This window comes from Taudactylus pleione, unplaced genomic scaffold (genome assembly GCF_031769625.1).
Source record: "Taudactylus pleione unplaced genomic scaffold, aTauple2 ptg000533l, whole genome shotgun sequence".
Classification (NCBI taxonomy): domain Eukaryota; kingdom Metazoa; phylum Chordata; class Amphibia; order Anura; family Myobatrachidae; genus Taudactylus; species Taudactylus pleione.
The window spans coordinates 4,955,164-4,978,058 of record NW_028284935.1 but is presented as its reverse complement, the minus strand read 5'-3'; the positions used below and the strand labels follow the sequence as shown (position 1 = coordinate 4,978,058).

General features: G+C 49.7%; 1 protein-coding gene across 2 annotated transcripts in view; it reads right to left on the bottom strand.

The window, feature by feature from the left end:
• DNAAF9 (dynein axonemal assembly factor 9) overlaps positions 1–22,895 on the bottom strand; it is a 124,081-nt gene that overhangs the window by 59,426 nt on the left and 41,760 nt on the right. For both annotated transcript variants that reach the window (XM_088450890.1, XM_088450889.1), the window contains exons 7-12: positions 22,662–22,739; positions 22,180–22,278; positions 21,974–22,029; positions 20,935–21,070; positions 20,171–20,252; positions 12,990–13,026 (exon numbers count right to left, since the gene is read on the bottom strand). In XM_088450890.1, the coding sequence (XP_088307016.1) occupies positions 12,990–13,026; positions 20,171–20,252; positions 20,935–21,070; positions 21,974–22,029; positions 22,180–22,278; positions 22,662–22,739 (488 nt within the window). The remainder of the gene's footprint in view (positions 1–12,989; positions 13,027–20,170; positions 20,253–20,934; positions 21,071–21,973; positions 22,030–22,179; positions 22,279–22,661; positions 22,740–22,895) is intronic.

Here is a 22,895-nt window from a genome sequence, read left to right as displayed (position 1 = left end):
TTAAAGCTTTTAGCTCCCAGGATGCACTTGGGTCCACTCTCCCTATAACCCCACCCCCAGCCAGAGGCACCTCAGTTTGTAAGTAGCCAAAGGCCGGAGGAGGAGAAAAAAAGAGAGAAAACTGGAACACTCGATAACCATACTCACAGAAATGGGAGACGGAAAACCGGTGACCAGTCACACAGCCCATTTGAAGCCAGGTGCGTCAGGGCGGGCGCCCTGTGGACCCTATGGACTTCGTAGAAACAGAGATAACAAAGGTAAGTTCTTACCATATCTCTTGTTTTCTACTTCAGGGTCCATAGGGGGTCCACAGGGTTGACCTTGGGGATGTCCCAAAGCAGTTCAACCAAGGGAGGGGACGCTCCTGTGCTGAGAGGAGAATCCGCCGCCAAAAAGGAAGCATCCTGAGAGGCAAAGGAAAACAATGCCTAGAACCTTAAAAAGGTGTGGACAGAAGACCAGGTGGCCACCTAGCAAAGCAAACCAGCCGAGGCGCCACAGTGAGCCACCCACGAGGGTTACATGGCCCGAGAAAAAACAAGCAGCAACAACAGAAAGGCCTACCCATGGGTAGGCCCCTGAAGAAGACATACGAGGCCGTCCAGCCAACATATGGCCATAGGCCGGCCATCCTTTCCTGTTAAAACCAGAAATCTCAGACCACCAATAAGGAGTCCGATTTCCGTCAGGAACTTGAATGGATCACATAAATCCACAGAGGCCGGACCACAGTCAATGAGGCCACACCAGCCGAGAGGACTGGGGACTGAATGGCCGCACCATAAGTTCCAGAATAATATGGAACCTGAAAATCACTAAGATGAAACACAGGGTGAGAGCAACTCACACCCTAACAAGATGCCCTCCAGAAGAGGGAGCCACATGAGAACGCTCCCAATTCCGACACTCACCTGGTTGATATAAACTCCCTGATAGAAAGAGAGAAAGCCAAAGCAATAGACCATGTAATGGCTATTACAACCAGCGGTTCCATTAACTTTCCCCGGAGTTAACGAAGAACCACTCCTAACTCCCAAGGAGTCCCCAGGGAGGACAAATGGAGGCATAATCCAGAAAACACTCCAAAGGATGAACTGGATATCAGAGCGGAGCAATTCCATAACCTAATCATTCTGACAGTGTAGAGATCTGCACTGTCAGGAAGGCCAGGCTGAGGGAGAAACCCAAGCCAGCCGGAAGGAATGCCAGAATATCTGGAAATCCTGGACACCAGAGGATCGTATTGATAGGTATAATACCATAAGAATTATGGCTGCCACAGTTTGTGGTAGGTCCCCGCAAAAGCTGATCCATGTGCTCCAATCATTCCAACGATGACAAAGCCATGGAAGCCGTAAGACCACTGTAGGGACGTAGTCAAAGACAAACGACCCAGGTCCAAGGCAAACCCCAGGACCCTGAGACAACAGGTCTGGGTAGTGAAGCATCAGGAATGGAGTATCGATGGAGAGACTCCAAAAAACCAAGTACCCCCGACATCTGGGGCAACCAGGAGCCACCAGCAGGAAAGCATCTCTGTCTCGATTGAAACACTTCCCTCGAGGAAGAATGGAGACTGGAGAACACAGGTATGTAAATCGGAAGAACCCCTTCACCGACAAAGAGTCACTGAAGGTTGCTTCAGAATCCCCAGAGTTGGACTGTAACACCATAGTGTGATAGAGTCAGAAGGCCATGAGTGTCACCTCAGGAGGGCCCCCCCCCCTGCTCACCAGGAGATGAAACCTCTCTTGGGGAAGAGACTAGTCCCCGGGATGCACGTCGTAACGGCTGAGGACTCCCGCTTCCCAATGGAGAGCACCTGAAATGAACACTGTCGAGATGGTCGGGAGGAGACCCTCAGACAATGTCCGAATGTATGACATACCTGACATTGCCACCCAACGAACAGTATTGCTAAAAAGGAAGCCACTGTTCTGACCCTGTCGGACTGAACTTTTTCAGGTTCACCGGGAAACAAGGGCTATGCCAGAGTGAAGCCCAAGATAGGCTAAAGTTCCAACAAGTTAATTGACAGGGTGGAATCGACAGACATCCAATTGCACTGAAATGGATGCGAACCAGACACTGTCCTTAGCAAAGAATACCCTGGACGAGATGGCCATAGTCACCCGAAAAAGGACCGACTTGCCTCCGGGGAGAGCATCATCGTTTGAACAGTGATCAGACAGAAAAAACTTGTTCCATCTGGAGATAAGCCAATTATGGAAAGGCCTAGAATGGAACTAAGCCCATTCCACCCTTCCAAAGGCAGACACTGAATAGTGGACCATGCATCCCAGAGTGTAAAGACATATGGCGACTGCGCAGACATCCATGTACTCCTAATGGAAGAGTGAAGATGCCGTCTTATGCCAGAAGAATTCTCAGATTCTGAGAATCCAGCAGGGCTCCTAGGTGAAGAATACCCAGAGAGGGATGCAGGGAGGACTTTTTCCCCATTGATTAAACGTCTGCACCCTGAAGAAGCCACAGTCAACCAGACCCGGCTGTAAAGTACCCCGGTGATCCTGCTAAGAGCAGGAGGCCATCCAGGTACAGGAGCATTGGGATATACTGAACAGAAGAACTGTCAGAAAATCCAAAACGCTGGTAAACCCCTGTGGGGCTGAGATCAGTCCCAACAGGCAGAGCCCGAAAAATCGTAAGTGCTGTGATACAGCAAACCTCAGTCCATGCTGAGGTAAGGTCTCTGTAAGTACCCGTAGGCACGCGTCCTGTATATCCAGTGATACCATAAAGTCCCCGGGTTCCAAACATAGTATGATGGAGCATAGGGATTGCTTCCTGAACCCAGGTAGCTTTAGGAACTGGTTCAGGGAATTGAGACAGAGAATAGGCCAAAGAGGACCATTCAGCCACCGCACCAGAAAACAAGAGATATGGTAAGAACTTACCTTTGTTATCTCTGTTTCTACGAAGTCCATAGGGTCCACAGGGTTGACCTTGGGGTATAGCTGGATCTGGATCCACGGGCACCACGCAGTTAAAGCTTTGCTGCTCCCAGGATGCACTTGGGTCCGTCCTCCTCTATACCCCGCCCCGGCCACAGGCACCTCAGTTGGTAAGCAGCTAAGGCCGGAGGAGGAGACTAAACAGAGAGAAGGAAGACTGGAACACACAAGAAACCATACTCACAGAAATGGGAGACGGAAAACTGGTGACCAGCCACACAGCCCATTTGAAGCCAGGTGCGTCAGGGCGGGCGCCCTGTGGACCCTATGGACTTCGTAGAAACAGAGATAACAAAGGTAAGTTCTTACCATATCTCTTGTTTTCTACTTCAGGGTCCATAGGGGGTCCACAGGGTTGACCTTGGGGATGTCCCAAAGCAGTTCAACTAAGGGCGGGGACGCTCCTGTGCTGAAAGGAGTACCCGGCGCCCAAAGGATGCATCCTGAGAGGCGAAGGTGTCAAACGCATAAAACCTCAAAAACGTCCGAATTGAAGACCAAGTAGCCGCCTTACACAGCTGAACAGCGGAGGCGCCACGTCTAGCAGCCCAAGAGGGACCCACAGAACGAGTGGAATGAGCCTTAACAGAGGCTGGCACAGGTAAACCCTCCTGCGCATAAGCCTCACAAATAACTGAACGAAGCCAACGGGCTATCGTTTGCTTGTTGGCAGGCCAACCCCTCTTGTGAAAACCAAAGAGGACAAACAAAGAATCCGACTTCCTAACCGAAGCAGTCCGGTCCACATAGATTCTAAGTGCCCGGACCACATCCAAGGAAGCCTCACCAGCCGAAAGATCAGGTGACTGAAAAGCTGGCACAACAAGTTCCTGATTAATGTGGAACTTTGAAACCACTTTGGGCAAAAACTCAGGACGCGTGCGGAGCACTGCCCTGTCCTGGTGAAAAATCAGAAAAGGAGGGCGACAGGAAAGCGCCCCCAATTCTGAAACCCTCCTGGCCGAAGCAATTGCCAGGAGAAAAATGGTCTTAAACGTCAGCCACTTGAGCTCCACCGACTCAAGCGGCTCAAAAGGAGGACCCTGCAAGACCCTCAGTACCACCGTCAAGTCCCACGGAGCCACCGGAGGCACGAAGGGAGGCTGGATCCTGAGAACACCTTGGAAAAAGGTGTAAACATCTGGCAGTGTAGCAATCCGTCGCTGAAACCACACGGACAAAGCAGACACATGAACCTTCAGAGAGGCCAGGCGTAAGCCGAGGTCCAAACCCGATTGAAGAAATTCCAAGATTCTGGAAACCCGGAACACCTGCGGATCATAGTTTCTGGATTCACACCACTGAAAATAAGTGCGCCACACCCTGTGGTAAATCCGCGCGGAGGCAGGCTTGCGTGCCCTAAGCATGGTACCAATCACTGAACTGGAGAAACCCCTAGACCTCAAGACGGCTGTCTCAAGAGCCACGCCGTCAAAGACAGCCGACCCAGATCCGGGTAAAGGCAGGGCCCCTGAGACAACAGGTCCCGACGCTGAGGAAGAAGGTACGGAGCGTCGATGGAGAGGCACCTCAGATCGGAGTACCAAGGACGTCTGGGCCACGCCGGAGCCACCAACACGAGCGTGCCGCCGTCCTGCTTGAATTTCCGCAGAACCCGAGGAAGTAAGGATATCGGAGGAAACAGATACGCCAGGTGAAACGTCCATTTCACCGACAGAGCGTCTACCAGACAGGCGCCTGCGTCTCTTGTCCTTGACCCGTAAACGGGCAACTTGTGATTGTGACGGGAGGCCATCAAGTCCAGCTCCGGCAGCCCCCACCTGTCCACGAGTAGCTGAAACACCTCTGGGTGAAGCGACCATTCCCCGGGATGCACATCGTGACGGCTGAGGAAGTCCGCCTCCCAATTGAGGACTCCGGGAATGAAGACTGCCGAGATCGCTGGAACGTGACACTCCGCCCAAGCAAGAATGCGAGACACCTCCGACATTGCTGCCCGACTGCGAGTTCCCCCTTGGTGGTTGATGTACGCCACCGTGGTGGCGTTGTCGGACTGCACCTGAACCGCCCTTCCGTGAAGAGCGGGGCCGGACGACTGCAGGGCCCTGTACACAGCCCGCAGTTCCAGGATGTTGATGGGGAGAAGTGCTTCTTCCGCGGACCAACGACCCTGAAGCGATAATGAGCCGGTCACTGCCCCCCAACCCCGAAGACTGGCATCCGTCGTGAGCAGGACCCAGTCCGGGATCCAAAAGGGGCGCCCCTCGACCAGATGCACCGTCTGAAGCCACCAAGCCAAAGACTGCCGAACCTCCGCGGACAACACCAGCATCTGAGAGCGGATCCGGTGAGGTAACCCGTTCCATTCCGATAGAATCAGCCCCTGCAGGGGCCGGGAATGGAACTGGGCAAATTCCACCATGTCGAATGTCGACACCATGGACCCCAGAACTCTCATAGCTGAATGGACCGACAGGCGGCAACTGCTCAGGCAACTGTGTATCCGCAGCTGCAGGGAGGAGACCTTCTCTGGAGTCAGGAAAATCCGCTGCTGACGAGAATCCAGCAGGGCTCCCAAATGAACCATCCGCTGTGATGGAATCAGGGAGGACTTCTTCCAGTTTATCAACCACCCGTGTGCTTGAAGACAAGCAATGGTCAGGTGGAGATGTCGAAGAAGCACCTCCGGGGAGCTCGCCAGCAGCAGAAGATCGTCCAGGTACGGCAACAGACGTAGACCCTGACCCCGAAGGTGGGCAGCCATAACCGCCATCACCTTGGTGAACACCCTCGGAGCCGTGGAAAGGCCAAAAGGCAACGCCCGAAATTGGTAGTGATGGTTCAGGATAGCAAACCTCAGATACCGCTGATGTGCCGGTGCTATGGGCACATGGAGATAGGCGTCCTGGATATCGAGGGAGACCATATAATCCCCGGGTTCCATCGCCAGAATGATGGAACGTAACGTTTCCATCCTGAACCTGGGAACTCTGAGGTATCTGTTCAGAGACTTCAAATTCAGGATAGGGCGATGAGAACCATTGGGTTTCTGTACCAGAAACAGAGTAGAATAGTACCCCGTCCCGCGCTGAGACTGCGGAACGGGAACAATGACCCCTGCTTGTAGCAAGGATTCTATAGCTACCTGAATCTGACCAGCTTTGGTCTTGTCCAGAGAAGGACTCGTACAAAAAAACTGGTGGGGCGGCCTGAACCGAAAAGACAGGGCGTACCCCTGAGAGACTACTTCTCGAACCCAGGCATCCGTGGTGGTATTGTGCCAACACTGGGCGAATTGGAGAAGTCGGCCTCCCACTCTGGGGTCCCCCAGAGAGAGGCCCGTCCCATCAGGCAGCAGGCTTATCCTCCTGCTTGGAAGAAGGGCGCCGAGCACTCCATGCCTGCTTCTTGGGCTTGGGTGCGGCCTTGGTCGCCGAATGTCTCGGGAAGGACTGGCCCTTGGCCTTACCCTGAACCCGAAAGGACCGAAAGGCAGAGCTCCTCACTTTAGCCGGCGCAGAGGCCGAAGGGAGTAAAGCCGACTTGGACTTAGCCAAAGTATCCACTATTCTGTCCAAATCCGGACCAAATAGTAAATCACCATTAAAAGGCAAGGCCTCCAGACCCTTTTTTGAATCTGCATCAGCCCTCCAGGACCTCAGCCACAGGGAGCGCCGAGCAGATACCGCTGCAGCCGACACCCTAGAAGTGAGCAGGCTGGCATCCAAAGACGCTTCCCCAATATAGGAAGCTGCATCCCGCATCTGTCCCACTAACGCTCTCTGGATATCCGGAGCCTCATCAGGAAAGGTATCCTCCAAGGCATTGGCCCATGCCTCAATGGCTTTAGCCACCCAGGAGATAGCCATGGACGGGCGAGCCACCGCCCCGGAAAGAGAATAAATGGACTTTAAACAAGTCTCCACCTTCCTGTCCGTGGGATCCTTCAAAGAGGAGATAGACGGCAATGGCAACGTCGCGCTTTTGATCAAGCGGGTAACGTGGGAATCCACCGCCGGCGGAGTTTCCCATTTCCTGCAATGAGCTTCAGGAAAAGGATAGTTCGCCGCCAACCTCTTCTGTGGATGGAACCTCTTACTAGGTAATTGCCAGGCCGCCGCCATATGATCCGATAATTGATCAGACAGGGGGAACACAGTTGAGGTCACCTTGGCCTTTTTAAAATTAGGAAACTTCGACCTAGGAGCCGGCGCATCATCCTCAACATGTAGGATAGCCCGCACCGCCCTAACTAAAGCTGGAACATTAATGGAGGACTTAGCTTCCACCTCCTGCCCCATGACATCAGAGTCAGAGTCCTCATGGATTTCTCCATCATCTGAGGACACTTCCGAGTCCGACAACTGCGCAGCTAGTGAACTCACAACCGGACGTTTAGACACCCTTGGTGGCACATCACCTTGCAACATAGACTGAAACGCCGAGGATGAAGCCGCCAGACTCTGTACGGAGCTGGATAGAACATCCACCCAAGGCGGAGGAGCCGTCGGAGCAACACTCTGCAAAGGCACTACAGACTGACACGTCCCTGGGGAAGACTGCACATACACAGGCAGTCCCGAGTAAGGACCCACAGTCTGGGCCCCGGGGGAAGACCGCAACATTTGTGGAACCCTCGGGGAATGGGGGATGGTGGGCTGCGGTAACGCCCTAGAAGGGACCGCTGATGGGACCGATAACCGGTCCGCAATAGACGCCAGCACCTGTGAAAACATCGCCCAAGGAGGGTCCTGTGATACAGGGGGGTTGGAGGGGCCCGGTACCAGCTGGCACCGCCCGCACAGACCATCCTGAGATAAGTCCTCCCCATCAACTCCAGCAGCACAGCGTCTGCAGGAAAATAGCACAGGAGCCACAGAGCGCTCAGTCTCCTCATCCGACATGATACCGTAGATACACAAGAAATAGGTATCACCAGAGGAATTACGGTTTTAACACCCGCGCACTCACCAGTATGCGAAACAACAGCCCAGATATGGTACTGTGTAGCACACAACAGTATGTGACTGACCCCACAAATACGTGTTTTATATATGTGAGGGTCTCAGAAAAACGCCCTTCCCCCACACACCTGCCGGGCCGTAGGAGAAGGAAAGGGATAGTTATAAGCTGACAGTAAGGAGAATAAGTCACAGACAGGCAGCACTAGCAATAGTCACATACAATGCAGAAAAGTTATACTCACTGCACCTTCCGCTACAATCAACCGCCCAGATTCAGTGTCTGGGAGGGCTATAGCGCTGTGTACACTGTCCTTTAGCAGGGGAGAGGTACACAGGGGGACCGGTCCACTTGATACCGCCTGGGAGTCTGCGATGTGCCAGTAAAGATGGCCGCCGGAGACCTCAGAGGAGGAGTGGCCGAGAGATAAGAGCAGCTCAGCGACGCCAGACTGCTTGTTGAAAGGCGCGCTGAGCTGAGGGGAGGAGCCGCTAGACAGGGAAGGCTGCCTCCCCTGGCTAGCAATTAACCCCCGGGTTGCCGGTCCCGCTACCAGCCTGATACCCTGGTGGTCTAGCGGACACGCGGGGTATTCCTCAATTGAGGGGGAGCCCGCCGCCGCCGCTAGCGCCTCCGGTCTGTCCCCAGAGACCGGAGGCTCCTGACTGCATTGAAGTATCCGCGGGCCGCCGCACGCGGCGACCCGCGGCTTACCTGATCCCCGTCGCGTCCGGCAGCAGTCAAGGGAGTCCCCAGAGCCCGGCTAGTACAGGCTCTGGGGTCCCGCCACGATCCCCAGAGCTGTACTGGCGTCGCGGCGCCAGCGGGGAGAAGGAGCGGCAGCGTGGACGTCCTAAAGGACAGTCTGATGCTGCCGCTCTAAAAGTGTAAAAAAAGAAGAAAAAAAAAAAAAATTTCTCTTTTAAAATAAAGCTTAGGGGCTGCTCCTGCAGCCCCACTGCGACAGGGTGACCCGACTCCGGCCGGGCACCAACTAAAACTGAGGTGCCTGTGGCCGGGGCGGGGTATAGAGGAGGACGGACCCAAGTGCATCCTGGGAGCAGCAAAGCTTTAACTGCGTGGTGCCCGTGGATCCAGATCCAGCTATACCCCAAGGTCAACCCTGTGGACCCCCTATGGACCCTGAAGTAGAAAGAAAGCAGAACAACCAGTCCCTCGCTGAGAAAGTGGGGATGGCCCAATTAGCTCCGCTTACCGCAACAACTGTATAGCTTTCTGGATTTGTAAGGCCCTGTTCCGAATAAGGGCCTGCGTACCATCACATGGAAATAGGCCGCCTGAGCAAAGAGAGGGCGTACCCTCCTACCCACGTAGCCGCGGCAACTAGACACTAGTACCGGGCAAACTGAGAAATCGCCATCTCCCAGTGGTAGGCCTGTCTCGTCAGGCTGACGATATATCCGTAGGTTCAGAAGCATGATCGGCTGGCAGTCTAGGCCTGCTCGGAACTGGATATGTCGGCCCTTGTAAAGGCCGACAGTCTATGAAGAAACAGACCTTTAGGCTGACCCAGAGGACAAAAAGACTTAATAGTCTGAGGCCCCGCAGTGAGCATAGCTGACAGCGGGAAATTTGTACTGCCACTGTCAAGGTCAGATATACCCTATAGATGGTATCTGCACCTCTGCATTCCCAGAGCGCAGCCATAGGGTATTACGGAGGATACCGTCGCAGCCGGAACTCTGAAAGTTTGGAGCTGGTATCCAATATAGGCATGTCCACCTATGACAACTGCATATATTACGTGAGCGACCAAATACATTTGAACCCCAGACGTGTTGGAGGGGAAAAAACATTACAAATGCATCAGCTCAGTATGCAATAGTATTAACCAACCATGCTATCGCCATGGTAGGATGGGTAACAACCCCTGAAAGCGAGTATACTGATTTCAGGCAGAGTTACCACCTATGGATCAGAAGTATCCGACCACGCAGGAATGGGATGCGTAGTAACGTCTGTAATCCGACGAGTAACACGCCCATCCACCCCAGGAGGGGCTCATGATGACCCTCAGGGAATTTGGGACAGGAGACCAAACACTGTTGTAATACCTCATATCTGGTAACAGCCAGAGTCCCGCCATGCGATCCACCCGCTAGTCAGCAACAGGGACCCAGAAGGCACGCAATACTGATGGTGTATGATACAGGTGCAGGTCAACATTCACTCTAACCAGAATGGACCTGCTACCAGCCCTAAAACAGGGATAATAATACTTGAGATAGGCTTCCCCCCCGTGTAAGAGGGAAAGAGCCCAAAACAGTATCCAGTTCACGGTAGAGCCAAGTGGGAAGTAAGCACAGGGCGTCCACCACGCCAATTTGCGTTTCATAGAAAAACGACTTCCACCCAGGGTGGCTGTTGTGGTAATCCCTGCAAGGGGCATGACAGACTATTGTGGCACCAGGGGGAATTCATATACTCGAAAAACCCCTGTAGGGAGCGGTAGTCTGTGTCACAGGCGAAGAGTGCAAGAAACTGCGAGATACCCTGCGATGAAAAAGGGCAGTATGGTGAAGTAACCCCAAGTGAGGTACAACAATGGGGCCCGCCCGGCGATCCGCAATTAAGAGGATCCCGAGAAAACAAACCGCCCAAGGGGGTCGTGAAAGGGGCCGGCACCCGATGACGCCACATACAGAACCCTTTAAGAGTTAAATCCTCCGCACTAACACCTGCAGCACATGGCTTGCAGGATAGTAAAAATGGGTGCAGTATAACGCTCTATCTCCTGGTCAGACATATCTGACCAAGCCTTGTGATCAAGCAGCGCTATACTGGTCCTGACTGAAACTAAAAATTAGCTGCAGGGACCCATTTTCAGCGTATGCAACACACAGTTCCACTCAAAATATGGCAACGTGCAGCACGCAACAGTATGTGACAAACCTCACAAATATTAACAAGTATATAAATGTGAGGTTTCAGAACCACCCCAAGTACAGTTGTATTAGGGCAGATAAGGAAAGGGATAGATATACACTGACAGGTGAGAGAATAAAGTACAGTCAGCACTAGCATAAGTCACATACAATGCAGATATACACATATATACATAAACATGTCATATAATATACTGCACTATTACACTGCATGCAACTTACCCAGATTCAGTGTCTGGGAAGGCTACAGCGCTGTGTACACTGACCTAATGGTGAGGTACGCAGGGGGACTGGACTCACTGCCATCTCCAGAGATTTCTGCTGCACCACAGAGAAAATGGCCGCTGGAGACCTCAGAAGAAGCGTGGCCCGCGGAGGAAGCAGCTCAGCGACGCCAGACTATGGATACTGAAAGGCGCGCTGAGCTGAGGGGAGGAGCCGCTGTAACAGGGAAGGCTGTCTCCCCTGGCCGGCTATTAACCCCCGGGACGCCGGCTCCCTGCACCGAACACTAAGTCCCTGGTGGTCTAGTGGACACACGGGGTATGGGGGGCCCGCCGCCACTGCCGGCGCCTCCGGTCTGTCCCCAGAGACAGGAGGCACAGGACTGCATTTCAAATGCGCGGATCACCGCAAGCTGTGACCCGCGCCTTACCTGCTCCCCGTGAATCCGGCAGCAGTCCTGGGCGCCCGCAGAGTCCGGCTAGTACAGACTCTGGGGTCCCGCTGAGATCCCCAGATCTGTACTGGCGTCTCAGCGCCAGCGGGGTGACGGAGCGGCAGCTTAGACGTCCTATGGACAGTCTGACGCTGCCGCTCTGAAGAATCCAAAGGAAAAATAAAAAACTCTGTCCTTTAGAAAAAAATAAAGCTTAGGGGCTGCTAATCAGCTCCCCACTGCACTAAACGGTGACCCGATTCCGGCCGGGCACCAACTTAAACTGAGGTGCCTCTGGCTGGGGGTGGGGTTATAGGGAGAGTGGACCCAAGTGCATCCTGGGAGCTAAAAGCTTTAACTGCGTGGTGCCCGGATTTGGTTCCCAACCTATACCCCAAGGTCAACCCTGTGGACCCCCAATGGACCCTGAAGTAGAAATATAAGGTTACACAAATCTATATTTCATTCTCACACACGGCATTAGTCCAACATAACACAGTGGCTTTTAATACTATAACAGACTGTCCATCTTTTCATCCAGGGAGACTTAAAGGGAGTAAGCGGGGAGTCCTGTGACCTAGGTGGACAGCGAGAGGGGACGGAATAGCTCCTTCACAAGTCTATGTGAAAAAGCCAGTAATATAATAAATATATAAAATAGGGCATTCAACAACAACTGTGACAGTAGCACAACTCGTACAGCAATATATAATGTATAAGGGCAGCACATAAACATCAGATGGACATCAGGCAGTGACAAATACTGAACACTGTGCCCCTCGGTCTATGTATAGATAGGCTATAGGAGGGGGGGGCACAGCCTGAATGAGCCCTGCAGTCTATGTACAGAGAGGCTGGACAGCAATACGCACAGTGTATATAACAAGCTGTACACGGCTTATCAGTGACATTCCTGTAGTTATCTTACTGCTAAGTGTGACAACTACAGGAGTATACTGTGTTCAGGACAGCCTGAGGGCCACTTACAGAAGTCAAATACTGACTTACATGGGTAAGAACTGGTATGAGCCATGTTAGCAATGCAGCGGTCACCTCCATGAACAAGAAGAAGCTGAGAGAACAATAATAATAAATGATTATTATTATTAGTATTAATAAAAGAAAAAGACACCGGCTATAGTTCTTCGTTCTACATCTACAGAAGTGCTCAGGCTGCCAGGTAGCTGCGGGATTGCAGCCCTGGGATGGATTAATAGATGACGCTAGACCCCAGGGCACAGAGCTGTGCAGTCAGTTTTGGATGGTGATATAAAGATTTAGTCTCAGACTTAGAGGAGCCAGAGGAGAAATGGGAGCCCCCCTAGTCCATGCAGAGTGTGCACAGGGGCATGCAGCCTCCCTCCTCCTGTCACTGAGGATGAGAGGTACGTTACACTGATACAGGAAGTGTACGGTGTAGTAATGTAATACACCACATCTAACGCATGCCTACTAATCATTCCACCAAGCTACGTGTCTTGTCACAATGAACATTACACTATTAGAATGTAAAACCACACTCACATTAGCTCATTTTTCTTGTGGGTCTCATTGTCAGTCCCTATAAAAGATTAAAAATAAAAATTATAATTTACTTATTTTTAACACTATACCCCCAACATGTCCTGACCACTGTACATGATTATACACATCTATTACACTCTATACAGACATAGGACACTACACCCCCAACATGACCTGACCACTGTACATGATCATAATACACATCTATTACACTCTATACAGACATAGGGCCTGATTCAGAGCCGTTCGCTATTTGTGGTCGTTCGTTCAAAAACAAGGGGTGGCTATTCAAATGATCCGTTCGCAAATTGCAGTCTGTTCCCACCTCTAAGTCTGAACGAGCGAGCAAAACATACGCTCGTTTATTTGATAAAAACGCCCCCTGGCCGCACGCACCATACGTCATGTCCGCTATTTATTAGATTAATCGAGTACATCGTACAGCGTATGAACTGCTCGCTATTCTTGTGGTTGGTGTTTTCAACCGCTATTTTGCGAGCAGTTCTGAGTTAAAAAAAAACAAGTGACGTGGTCAATGACGCTGCTGTATTCATTATGCACTCCCTTAAAACGCCCGTTTTGACCTTTAAGCACGCCTGCGTTCGGATCTCCACTCCCCGTTTTCAAGCACCTTCCCCTGTTACCACCCACATACGCCTCATTCTGTCACTCAAAATAGCAGGCCCTCGCTATATTGCGTACCAACGATTTTCGGCCGCACTGACTGGTTCGCGCATGCGTACTAAAAACCGTACGCATGCGCAGATGTGCGAACATCGCTCGGAACGAGCGTACTGCCGCTAGCGAGTGACTCTGAATGAGGGCCATAGGACACTACACCCCCAACATGACATGAACACTGTACATGATCATAATACACATCTATTATACCATATACAGACATAGGACACTACACCCCCAACATGACCTGACCACTGTACATGATCATAATACACATCTATTATACCATATACAGACATAGGACACTACACCCCCAACATGACCTGACCACTGTACATGATCATAATACACATCTATTACACTGTATATAGACATAGGACACTACACCCCCAACATGACCTGACCACTGTACATGATCATAATACACATCTATTACACTGTATACAGACATAGGACACTACACCCCCAACATGACCTTACCACTGTACATGATCATACTACACATCTATTACACTGTATACAGATATAGAACACTACACCCCCAACATGACCTGACCACTGTACATGATCATAATACACATCTATTACACTGTATACAGACATAGGACACTACATCCTCAACATGACCTGACCACTGTACATGATCATAATACACATCTATTACACTGTATACAGACATAGGACACTACACCCCCAACATGACCTGACCACTGTACATGATCATAATACACATCTATTACACTGTATACAGGCATAGGACACTACATCCACAACATGACCTGACCACTGTACATGATCATAATACACATCTATTACACTGTATACAGACATAGGACACTACATCCACAACATGACCTGACCACTGTACATGATCATAATACACATCTATTACACTGTATACAGGCATAGGACACTACATCCACAACATGACCTGACCACTGTACATGATCATAATACACATCTATTACACTGTATACAGATATAGAACACTACACCCCCAACATGACCTGACCACTGTACATGATCATGATACACATTTATTACACTGTATACAGACATAGGACACTACACCCCCAACATGACCTGACCACTGTACATGATCATGATACACATTTATTACACTGTATACAGACATAGGACACTACACCCCCAACATGACCTGACCACTGTACATGATGATAATACACATCTATTATACTGTATACAGACATAGGACACTATACCCCCAACATGTCCTGACCACTGTACATGATCATAATACACATCTATTACACTCTATACAGACATAGGACACTACACCCCCAACATGACCTGACCACTGTACATGATGATAATACACATCAATTATACCATACACAGACATAGGACACTACACCCCCAACATGTCCTGACAACTGTACATGATGATAATACACCTCTATTACACTGTATACAGACATAGGACACTACACCCCCAACATGTCCTGACCACTGTACATGACTAGCGTTCCCGCTAGGCTGTTTTAGCAGGGTGCGGCACCCTGCCCTCCAGAAGGAGGGCAAAAAGCACCCTGCCCTCACAGGCTGCGGATGCAGTCTTCACCCACGGGATGCAGTGTCCCGCGGGTGGAGAAATGTGCGGTGACCCGGTCACCGCCGGAGAATAGACGCATCTGTTCTACCTGTCTGCAGCGCTTGGGGGCTGCCTGGCATGTCAGTAAGTGCCTGGCATGCCCCCAAGTATGATGAAAAAGGGGACGCGTCTTATAGACACGCCCCCTTTTATGGCCACGTCCCCTTTTCGCCCGCGCGCACAAAGTTGCCCTCTCTAGCTCCGGCACCCTGCCTGCCGCCGGAGCTAGAGTGAACACTACATGACCATAATACACATCTATTACACTGTACACAGACATAGGACACTACACCCCCAACATGACCTGATCACTGTACATGACCATAATACACATCTATTACACTGTATACAGACATAGGACACTACACCCCCAACATGTCCTGACCACTGTACATGATCATAATACACATCTATTATACCATATACAGACATAGAACACTACACCCCCAACATCACCTGACTACTGTACATGATCATAATACACTTCTATTACACTCTATACAGACATAGGACACTACGCCCTCAACATGACCTGACCACTGTACATGACCATAATACACATCTATTACATTCTATACAGACATAGGACACTACGCCCTCAACATGACCTGACCACTGTACATGACCATAATACATTTCTATTACACTGTATACAGACCTAGGACACTACACCCCCAACATGACCTGACCACTGTACATGACCATAATACATTTCTATTACACTGTATACAGACATAGGACACTACACCCCAACATGTCCTGACCACTGTACATGATCATAATACACATCTATTACACTGTATACAGACATAGGACACTACACCCCCAACATGACCTGACCACTGTACATGATGATAATACACATCTATTATACCATATACAGACATAGGACACTACACCCCCAACATGACCTGACTACTGTACATGATCATAATACACCTCTATTACACTCTATACAGACATAGGACACTACACCCCCAACATGTCCTGACCACTGTACATGACTAGCGTTCCCGCTAGGCTGTTTTAGCAGGGTGCGGCACCCTGCCCTCCAGAAGGAGGGCAAAAAGCACCCTGCCCTCACAGGCTGCGGATGCAGTCTTCACCCACGGGATGCAGTGTCCCGCGGGTGGAGAAATGTGCGGTGACCCGGTCACCGCCGGAGAATAGACGCATCTGTTCTACCTGTCTGCAGCGCTTGGGGGCTGCCTGGCATGTCAGTAAGTGCCTGGCATGCCCCCAAGTATGATGAAAAAGGGGACGCGTCTTATAGACACGCCCCCTTTTATGGCCACGTCCCCTTTTCGCCCGCGCGCACAAAGTTGCCCTCTCTAGCTCCGGCACCCTGCCTGCCGCCGGAGCTAGAGTGAACACTACATGACCATAATACACATCTATTACACTGTACACAGACATAGGACACTACACCCCCAACATGACCTGATCACTGTACATGATCATAATACACATCTATTATACCATATACAGACATAGAACACTACACCCCCAACATCACCTGACTACTGTACATGATCATAATACACTTCTATTACACTCTATACAGACATAGGACACTACGCCCTCAACATGACCTGACCACTGTACATGACCATAATACACATCTATTACACTCTATGCAGACATAGGACACTACACCCCCAACATGACCTGACCACTGTACATGACCATAATACATTTCTATTACACTGTATACAGACCTAGGACACTACACCCCCAACATGACCTGACCACTGTACATGACCATAATACATTTCTATTACACTGTATACAGACATAGGACACTACACCCCAACATGTCCTGACCACTGTACATGATCATAATACACATCTATTACACTGTATACAGACATAGGACACTACACCCCCAACATGACCTGACCACTGTACATGATGATAATACACATCTATTATACCATATACAGACATAGGACACTACACCCCCAACATGACCTGACTACTGTACATGATCATAATACACCTCTATTACACTCTATACAGACATAGGACACTACACCCCCAACATGTCCTGACCACTGTACATGACTAGCGTTCCCGCTAGGCTGTTTTAGCAGGGTGCGGCACCCTGCCCTCCAGAAGGAGGGCAAAAAGCACCCTGCCCTCACAGGCTGCGGATGCAGTCTTCACCCACGGGATGCAGTGTCCCGCGGGTGGAGAAATGTGCGGTGACCCGGTCACCGCCGGAGAATAGACGCATCTGTTCTACCTGTCTGCAGCGCTTGGGGGCTGCCTGGCATGTCAGTAAGTGCCTGGCATGCCCCCAAGTATGATGAAAAAGGGGACGCGTCTTATAGACACGCCCCCTTTTATGGCCACGTCCCCTTTTCGCCCGCGCGCACAAAGTTGCCCTCTCTAGCTCCGGCACCCTGCCTGCCGCCGGAGCTAGAGTGAACACTACATGACCATAATACACATCTATTACACTGTACACAGACATAGGACACTACACCCCCAACATGACCTGATCACTGTACATGACCATAATACACATCTATTACACTCTATGCAGACATAGGACACTACACCCCCAACATGACCTGACCACTGTACATGACCATAATACATTTCTATTACACTGTATACAGACCTAGGACACTACACCCCCAACATGACCTGACCACTGTACATGACCATAATACATTTCTATTACACTGTATACAGACCTAGGACACTACACCCCCAACATGACCTGACCACTGTACATGACCATAATACATTTCTATTACACTGTATACAGACCTAGGACACTACACCCCCAACATGACCTGACCACTGTACATGACCATAATACATTTCTATTACACTGTATACAGACATAGGACACTATACCCCCAACATGTCCTGACCACTGTACATGACCATAATACATTTCTATTACACTGTATACAGACCTAGGACACTACACCCCAACATGTCCTGACCACTGTACATGATCATAATACACATCTATTACACTGTATACAGACATAGGACACTACATCCCCAACATGACCTGACCACTGTACATGATGATAATACACATCTATTACACTGTATACAGACATAGGACACTACATCCCCAACATGACCTGACCACTGTACATGATGATAATACACATCTATTATACCATATACAGACATAGGACACTATACCCCCAACATGTCCTGACCACTGCACATGATCATAATACACATCTATTACACCCTATACAGACATAGGACACTACACCCCCAACATGACCTGACAACTGTACATGACCATAATACATTTCTATTACACTGTATACAGACCTAGGACACTACACCCCCAACATGACCTGACCACTGTACATGACCATAATACATTTCTATTACACTGTATACAGACCTAGGACACTACACCCCCAACATGACCTGACCACTGTACATGACCATAATACATTTCTATTACACTGTATACAGACATAGGACACTATACCCCCAACATGTCCTGACCACTGTACATGACCATAATACATTTCTATTACACTGTATACAGACCTAGGACACTACACCCCAACATGTCCTGACCACTGTACATGACCATAATACACATCTATTACACTGTATACAGACATAGGACACTACATCCCCAACATGACCTGACCACTGTACATGATGATAATACACATCTATTATACCATATACAGACATAGGACACTATACCCCCAACATGTCCTGACCACTGCACATGATCATAATACACATCTATTACACCCTATACAGACATAGGACACTACACCCCCAACATGACCTGACAACTGTACATGACCATAATACATTTCTATTACACTGTATACAGACCTAGGACACTACACCCCCAACATGACCTGACCACTGTACATGACCATAATACATTTCTATTACACTGTATACAGACCTAGGACACTACACCCCCAACATGACCTGACCACTGTACATGACCATAATACATTTCTATTACACTGTATACAGACATAGGACACTATACCCCCAACATGTCCTGACCACTGTACATGACCATAATACATTTCTATTACACTGTATACAGACTCAGGACACTGCACCCCCAACATGATTACCGATTTTCTTATACTTTAACATTGATATAAAAAGCTGAAAATCAAAACATATTTCAAATTCATTTTCATTTACATTTTTCAAAATGAAATGAGAGATGCAGTTTGGACACAAAAGTCTCTGAGAAATGGTTGGAACCCTGGTGCCTCGCAGCCACCAACATTGCATGTTTTCTCTTGCACGCCGTGCAATGTTGGGGTACTTAATTCTTGGCACATCACAACCACATCTCTGAGAATTAAATTGCTCCCACTGAGTATTCTTTTCATGTGTCATTTGAATATAGTTAGTTATAAACAGGTCGTCAGTGTAATCACTGTATCCCAAATGAACACCAGTAGCCTCAGGACAGTCTTATGTTGGGTATACACTGGGTGATATATATCGGCCATTTAATTGAACGGCTTATATAGCGCAACAGCATAGATAGGTGTGTACCATCCATATGTATGTAAACGACATCGATCACAGACATATCGAATAAGCAGTGCAGCACAGCTAATGGCCGATATAGCTGAAGATATAAATCGGCGAATCTGGCCATGTGTATGGGTGGTCCGCCGACCAGGGACTGACGTCTCAGTTGGATGGGCAAATCCAAATGCCTACTCAGCTGTGACGTCAGGACGACATGTCAAGAGGCCGATCGGTAACTGTGTATACTTAGTTGGCCCTCATGTCGACCTGGTCGACTTGACACCTGATTAGAATAATCACAGCAGTTAGGAGCTACATAAGCCAGCACTAGGAATCAATGCAAATAAAGGAACAACATATGAAGCCTTTAACTCACCTAAGTAAGGAACGTGTGTGCTCCCAAAAATGTACGTCCGGGAACAGGCTAAGGGGCCCTTCGGCGAGACACACTGCACCACCTGGTAACACAGCCCAAATGTCCAATTCAGAAAGACAATGTACATACACGTCAGATGCCTAATACTGGTGGATAGCTGATAGGTAAGGTATTCCTACTAATACTAGTTGCTAATTATTTCCTGCTATATTACTGTACATATAATTAACTAGTCATAAGAGACATGAACCTACAGAGGTGAAATCACTATATATTAATTTACAGGATAATTCAGTTTTGGTGAAAAATCCATAACACAAACCAGAACCAAAGGGTTTCTCACATGGGCTCCGCCAAGGTCTTGTCCGTGTCCACCGCTGCTCCTCCTGTCATCAATGACGCCTCTATCTTCCTATAAGATGGGCAGCATGAAGCTAACGGGAACATCCAGGAGCAGCGGTGACCGGCAGATCTCAGGTAAGTAACCTTTGGGTGCTGGTTTGTACCCAAAATAATCAGCACAAAACAATCTTTTGGAGCACATCACACAACTACGGTGTTCTCCTGAGCAGCATGCGTGTGCCAACATACAAATGACATCTGTACACACTCAGGAACATCTTAACACGTAAAATGTAGACAAATCATGTTATCACAGCTTTTACATTGTAGGTGTCAGTAACTGCAATAGGCAGCACATTAGGTCACACTGCCCTGCAATATATGTGCCTATAACCAGTCCTCAGGGCGACATGTACAGTTACCATGTGCTTGGCGGTACTTCCTCCAGGACCCGTGTTCCTGACCAGATGGCCTTCAGACGGGAAGATAAAGCTGCCGGGCATCAAGTTCTCCCTGGTGGAGTGGCTGCCAAACAGGACAAAGGGCTGCCTGCGGGGGCTGGATGAGAACACAACCATTAGACACGGCACACAGCCGGCTGTATTCTGCAGCAACGCTGACCAGGACCTCCATCCGCTCAGCTGGGGTAACAACTCTTACTCACAACCTCATGGGTCAGAGCTGAGCATAAAGTATAAAGGAGGATGATGGGGAGAGCAGAGGGCCACAGAAAAGGAGGAAACGATAATCCGGACATGTATAACAATACATATAACCAGGCACCACCAATACATTACTGTATAGTACACAGCCGTCAGTCAGTGGCTCATTAGTACTAATATACTACACTTTATAATGCATGAACTCTAGAGCAGGGACATTACAAATGAAAATAAAACCCTTAAAAAAAAATAAGCCCCTTTAAGGGGTAAGTAGGAGTACAGAAGGGATCAGAGTTATGGGGCTAGGTTGACAGCCGACTCATGGCACCGGTACTAGGCCCATGGCAGCCTCGCGGCTCCGGGACTGATCTGACGGCAGCCACGCGGCTCCGGGACTAATCTGACCGCAGCCTCGCGGCTCCGCGGCTTATCTGACGGCAGCCTCGCGGCTCCGCGGCTTATCTGACGGCAGCCTCGCGGCTCCGCGGCTTATCTGACGGCAGCCTCGTGGCTCCGGGACTAATCTGACGGCAGCCTCGCGGCTCCGGGACTAATCTGACGGCAGCCTTGCGGCTCCGGGACTAATCTGACGGCAGCCTCGCGGCTCCGGGGCTAAATCCATTATTGAAACAGAGGTCATCAGTATATATGAGTGAATAGTTATCTGCAACATACGTGGTCGTAGAAGTGGGAACCTTATTGGCACATATATATATATATATATATATATACATGGGGTAAAGTGGGGTTTGGGTGGAGTACCCTTATTATCTCAGCTGCTACACAAACTGAAACATACCTGTTATCTGCAATATGACTGGACAGCATCCCATGGCTGAAATAACTTCGGAACGGCTGGAGAAAAGAAGTAACATTTTACTTTTGTACAAAAACGACAGATTACACAACATAGTATGTCCTGTATGCCTCGTTATACATCAGCTAAAGGAGGATCCTGCGCAGCTACAGTTACCTACAGGTACAGCTCATGTAATCACGCCTTACCTCTCCAGCCTGAGATTCCGACAGCTCCAGGAGAAAAGGAATTTCAGTTTCAAAGTTTGACAGGAAGCTGCTCCACTGGTGCTGAAACGCAATTAAATCCTGCAACACAGTACGCCAGGGTTAATATCCTAAAGTGAAAGGTGTTGTAGATCTAAACCAGGCCTGGCCAGCCTGTGGCTCTCCAGCTGTTCCAAAACTACAAGTCTCAGCATGCACCGCCACAGTTTAAGCATTCCCCAATTGCAAAACTGTGGCAGGGCATGCTGGGACTTGTAGTTTCACAATAGCTGGAGAGCCACAGGTTAGCCAGGCCTGATCTAGACAGATCATCAGAGAAGCAGCAGAACTGTCACCACTGCACAGCATGGAGGTACGGGGGGGGCATGACCAGGTAATGCCTCCAGCTCGGTCCGAGCTCCCGCTCATCCATCAACAAACACAAATGAAAAATGTCCAGGCAATAATTCTGCGGGTGCCCTCACCTCTGTCAGCAGCACCTCCAGAGACACAGGGTCCATGATGCTGTATGTCTTCCATAGGGACTCGCTCACGTCCATCAGCTGCAAGATACAGAGCGGGTGAGGACAATCACACAGACGTGACACGGGATTCCGCATCCACCGGCTCCTCCCTGCCACTCAGTATGTGTTGCATGCAATGTTCCCCAGGTGGTGAACCACAAATAACAACACACCGTAACGTCGCTCCTTACCCAA